The sequence below is a fragment of the Epinephelus moara genome, chromosome 13, assembly GCF_006386435.1.
Source record: "Epinephelus moara isolate mb chromosome 13, YSFRI_EMoa_1.0, whole genome shotgun sequence".
Classification (NCBI taxonomy): Eukaryota; Metazoa; Chordata; class Actinopteri; order Perciformes; family Serranidae; genus Epinephelus; species Epinephelus moara.
Window position 1 is genome coordinate 12807873 of NC_065518.1, and position 5990 is coordinate 12813862.

At 41.8% G+C, this 5990-nt stretch overlaps 1 protein-coding gene across 2 annotated transcripts in view; it reads right to left on the reverse strand.

Annotated features, from left to right (window-relative positions):
- Window positions 1–2312, reverse strand: part of dock1 (dedicator of cytokinesis 1) — a 271540-nt gene extending 269228 nt beyond the window's left edge. For both annotated transcript variants that reach the window (XM_050059204.1, XM_050059203.1), the window contains exon 1: window positions 2106–2312. In XM_050059204.1, coding sequence (XP_049915161.1) covers window positions 2106–2148 — 43 coding nt within the window. In that variant the 5' untranslated portion in view covers window positions 2149–2312. The remainder of the gene's footprint in view (window positions 1–2105) is intronic.
- Between the last annotated feature and the right edge of the window lie 3678 nt (window positions 2313–5990).

The following is a 5990-nucleotide window of genomic DNA, read 5'->3' on the forward strand; positions in this document are numbered from 1 at the left end:
GGCGTGAGCAAGTAACAAAACGTGTAGCTCAGCATGTGACGTAAACAGTGACGTGGGAGGGAAGCCACGGCTGGTCAGCCCTTTGGCGATTCTCTGGTAAGTTGGCCCGTTCTTCACCGTCCCCATTATTTGACGGTTAATGGCCTCTTTGTTTGCGAGGACAAGGAGGGCATGCAATTCCTTGTCTCCCCAGTTGCTCATCTTTAGTGTCTGTCAGGTTTGTGTTTCCCTCTTCCTACTAGCTGCTCGCTAATTCCTGCTATCAGCTGTTTCCTGTTTATCCACCACCAGTGGGTTGCACGTGCGGTGTCATCAACAGCTCCTCCCACAAGTCATCAACAGCCCCTCCCGTTGCAGAAGGCCACCTCAGTCTTTTTTTAACTATAAGGGTTCCACCAATATGACTACCCTACCTCGGATCAACTTGCCAATCCAGCTCTGTGTGTCTAAACACTCGCAGTTTGCCGGCCCAAAATCTGGCAGTGTAAAAGGGGCTAGTATGTCATGCGCAACCATTTCCTCATAAAGAGGCAAACACTAGCTAAAAAATGTAATTTCCTTTAATTCATTCTAGAAAGACCTTCATGGGGAACCTATTTGTCGCCTTTTGCTCGCAAGAACTGTAAGTGTGTGACACTTCAAAAGCCCTGATTGGCAGCCAGTGTGCGGGATGATAACATTTAAAATGAGAAAGCCGTGAGTGGGACAATTGATTGCTTTTTGTACGGGGCAAATTACAACAAAACACACAGCAAAGACGACGTACCGCTGAAAGAAAAGAGAAAGTAGACAGTATCATGAACGCGGCGCTACCTGTCATATTTTTTATTTTTATTGTCTGACGTTGTGATAAGAGTGATAACACACATCATAGAAGTTATTGTGCACAGATATAAACGCAGGTGTGCCTTGAGATTTTGGCTTGTCTTGTTTTGGCTTGAAAACCACTGATCTAGAGTGATAAATAGCGCTACAGGTAAGAGGAAAAAATATGTATTTTAGATTTGAGGGTGAACTGTCCCTTTAAACTACTCTTCTCCAGTATACCATACTTACTTATCTCTGTCTATTTTGCCTTTATCAGAGTGGTTTACAATTTCTTTACATACAATCCATCAATTCTCACAAGAGAAATGTATAAAATAAAACACTCTTACAGTAATTACAAACATGTGTATTATCTGTTACGGATATGTATTCAAAAATTACATCTAACGCCAAGAGTGCTAACAGATTTTATGCTCCCTGGGGCCAAAATTTAAATGAAACAAACCCTGTGGTTAGATGCAAATTTTTTAAATCAAGTTCCTGAAATTAAAAGGTTTATCCGCGCCTGGAGGAAAGAGCAAAAACATATGCTATGACTGCTGTACAATCTGGCAGTAGGATGGGTGATTAAAACATAAATAGCCTCAATATTAATATTCATGTCTATTCTGCAGTGATGCAGAGTATATGCTGGACTTGTAGTGTTTTTAAAACACATGAGTGATCAAAACAAAGTCAGTAACACAAGCTGAGGATATTTCTGGTGATGATATATATAGATATATATATATGTGTGAAGTGTTGAATAATCCCCTGCAGGAGAAAGTAGCAGCTAAACGAGACAGTGTTCTCAGGCCAGGGCGCCTGGTTTCAAACCATTATGAGGAAGTGACAATAACCAACCACAAACAAAGGCTTTCCCTGTGTAGGAGACGGAGCAGTGCACCAAAACAGCCATCAGCTATACTGTTAAAAGTTTAGCCTGTGAGTAGCTGGTTAGTTTGCAGCGGAGGCCCCATAACACAGGAAACAGCGCTACAACTAGGCGCGCCTCTAACAATTCCCAATCCACACACACTCACACACACACACACACAGCACTCTTCCTCACAATAGACACATTCCTTGTTTTGCGTTTCATGCAAAACTAGCTGGCAAATCCCCGACACGTGAGATTTGCATTCACACAATTAAGGCAAATGTGACAGTAGAAGAAACAATCCCACACGAGGAAGCAAACAGCCGGTCGCTTTCTAATCACAATCCTTCCCAAACTTGTGCAATCTGAGAGCTAGTAGGACGAGCTAGCGATGGAGCATGCAAGTTTTCTTACGTACCAACACCATACTTTTCCTTCTTGGTGGGAACCCAGCGAGACATTGTCAGTGTCGAGGCGTCCCCGAGTTGTCGTGTATCCTGTTAGAAAAAGGTCCAGCTGTGACCTCTTGTTGGTAATGGAGACTTTTTTTTTCTCCTCAGTTTTCTCTGGGCTTTGGGGAGCCACTCCGAGCAGCCATTTTCCACCAGTGACAGGACGCTCCGCAAGGGGGAGGACGGGAACACAACTTTTTCAGCCTGTAGGCGTTCATACAGTGGGAGTCCTGCTCAAACTTCCACTGCTGCTTATACTGAGGCGGAAACTGCTGGATGACTGATGTACGGTGTTACATGAACCATGGGATGACTCTATATTCACCTGGATGAACATATTATTACAAGTATAACATAAAGGGATGACAAATAAAACAATGGGTGAGCTACAGGACCTTCGTTTGGGCATTACATCCACTAATACCAGTGTACCCAACCTGAGGGTCGGGACCCCCAAAGGGGTCACAAGATAAATCTGAGGGTCGACAAACTTTATTTATTTATTTATTTATTTATATGTTTGTTTGTTTCTCTAATGTTTCTTTTTTCATGTAAATTACTGGAAAATTATACCTGAGTACAACTTATTCAAATAAAAGTGGAAGAGATTTTGGCTGACCCTGCCATAACCTAGCCTGGTCAAACCATCCCGATGAAGTTATGCTGCGTTCGTGTTGTACTCGGAGGTCGGAAATTCCCAGTTCCTAGTCGGAAGTTTAAACTCAACTGAGGTCGGATTTCCAACTCGGAAACTCAGAGCAACCGCATCAACCCCGACTTACGAATTCATGATGGCTGCCAGTCACATACATAGCGAGTAAACACTCTGCTAAAGTACTGTTTATAGCAATTCTATCTTATTTGTTTTACATTAGGTCAGCCACACCCATAGTACTGTTAAATTTTTATCCATGGGCATGTTGCTATGCTGTCTGTATGTGCAAAATGCCACATAGAGCGTTGTTATCAACTGATATTGCTAACAGTGGCTACGGCTAGCCCAACGGTAAAACGGTAACGTCCATGTTTTTTCCGACTTGTCCACCGTTGTCAACTAGAATGCAAAAACTGTTGTCAACTCGGAGGTGACGTCATTCCCACTTCTGACTTCCGACCACCGAGTACAAAACGAACGCAGCATTAGCCCCACATACTGTTTAGCTAGAGGAAAAAGTATCCCCTGCAAGCAAAGGGCTGTGACAAGCGTGCGCTAGACCCTCTCTACACGCGCTTGATTCTCTCTACCCGCTCGGTTCTGCTCAACACTTCACAACTTCAAAAGTAGCACGGGTCACAAGATAAACTTAACGTTTTATTTATCTTTTTTTTTTTAAATTTTGTTTGGCTTTTCTTGTTCCTCTAATCTGATTTTTTTTCCATGCAAATTACTGGAAAATTTTACCCGAGTACAACCTATTCAAATAAAAGTGGAGGAAAGTTTAGCTGACCCTGCCATAACCTAGCCTGGTAAAACCATCCCGATGAAGTTAGCTTCACATACTGTTTATCTCTCTGTGGGTCCACATCGTAGACAGTATATAAAGATGGACTCAACCCATGTGCACACACAACAGTATCCGCAAGAAAAATATTCCCTGCAAGCACAGTGCTGTGACACTCGCGTGCTAGACCCTCTCTACTCGCACTTGATTCTCTCTACACGCGCACTCAACTCTCCCCATCCGCTCGGTTCTGCTCAACACTTGCACAATGTCAAAAGTAGCGCGGGTCATAAGATGGGGTCACCGTTTTATTTATCACCTTTTTGAATTTTGTTTTGTGTGTGTTCCTCAAAGCTTTTTTTCATGCAAATTACTGGAAAATTTTACCCGAGTACAACCTATTCAAATAAAAGTGGAGGAAAGTTTGGCTCACAAGATAAATCTGAGGGTCACTGTTTTATTTATAATTTTTTTAATTATTGTTTTGCTTTTCTTGTTCCTCTAATCTGATTTTTTTTTTCATGTAAATTACTGGCAAATTGTAACAGAGTACAACCTATTCAAATAAAAGTGGAAGAAAGTTTGTCTGACCCTGCCATAACCTATCCTGGTAAAACCATCCCGATGAAGTTAGCCTCATAGCCTCATCATAGACTGTATATAAAGATGGACGGATGATATGGATCTATGATAATAAATAAAAAGAAAAAAATAAGATACGCTAATACTACTAATAGTAATGGTAAACATATAAGGGCGTGACTTTGGTTTGAGAAGTGAGGAGGGTACAATAAAACAATATTTTAAAAGGTGGAAAATACACCTCAGTGCAGAAGTATGGAAACAGCATGTGGATAAATAAAAATGAATATAAAGTAAGGTGGTATTGAATGTAGTGTGTTATGTAGCCTACCATTTGTTATAATCTACATAAATTTGCTTATTTATTTAGTAACTGATTACACACGTTTCACCTTATTTTAATCCTGTCAGTGTTCCTGTAAATCGATGTGTTTCAGTGTTAACCCCATGGTAAAACACACAGAGATTGTTCCTCTGATTGGCTCAACCACAGAATTAGAATTCATGCGGTCTCTGTCCATTTCCTTCCTTCTTTCTGCTTAATGGTGAAGCTATAGGAGCCTCAGCGAGCCTGTTACTCTGAGCAGTGATGTGTTGAACTAATAAGAGTTGTTCCTCAGAGCTGCAGGTGCTCAATAAAAGACATCAGAGGGATGCACCTGATGCACGCATTCGAATCCACTCATCTCTATTCATCTTATCTGCACAAATGTTGTAACCTACGACTGCATCCCATCTTTAAGAGTAGTCTTTCAAACTTATGACCCCATGCCCTCCCTCTCCACTTGTCATGTTGGAGTTTTGCCAGCAGAGGGCGGTGCTGCTTTCAAACTTCTTCTTTGAACCTTGCTCAAATCTGTCCTCCTTGCTCAATTGAGTTTTTGATTTGTTTTGATGTTATCTCCCAGGCAGAGCAGACAAAAAGATGCAAATTGCCTTACACTATTGCATATTCCTTCTGTGTGTAGCTCCTCAGCTTGATAAGGTGTCTTAAAGCAGGTCACAGCCACTGATATTTAAGTTATCTCTGTCTTATCTCTGCCTTTGAAAGACGTGTGGAAAATGTTATACCACCGAGTGGGACTGAAGTTGCTTTGAAAGACATCTGGGGACTGTTAATCCGCTGAGAAACACTGAAATTCATTAAACATCCAAGCAACTGCCAATTCTTTTTTAGACGCAGTTGTATCTTTGAAGATCTGTTTTTAACTGCCTCTAAACAAAATCTTAAGCAGAATCTCGCCTGCAGCTCGAGGCAAGTTTCCTCTGTCTTGTAAATACCCTTCACTCATGCATTGTGGGACATCATGTGGGTCACGGTTACTTACCAGAGAGGACACTGGCCCATTTTAAAGACGGTCTCGCAAACGTCACATGGCTCGGGTTAGAGGCTTGAGGATAGCAGCGCCTCATCATCAGCCACCAACCACGAGATCACAGGGACGAGCAGAAACAGGGGGAGTTCAACAAAGAGGATTTCTCAAGCAGCAAGTGACTCATGGAATAACATGGATAATCTGCTCATTAGCGATCCTTTATCATTTGTAAGGACGCCTGAATGTCAGAAAGTTTGATTCGCTCTTTTAAACATTGTGTCTCAGACTTGCACAAACCCAAAATTAGACAGTGTGATAATGAAAATACTGAATCTTAATGATGTTCTTGGTTTAAATGGAAATCTTGTTACATCATGCGTTGCATCAACAAGTGTTTGTTTTTTCTTTCAGCCCGCCCACCCTTCTGTCTCTGTCCATCTCCCTCTCTCTATTGGATGTTCAGCTCTTGTGCTCAGTAACTCTTTTGTTTGTCAGAGCATCCCTCACATTG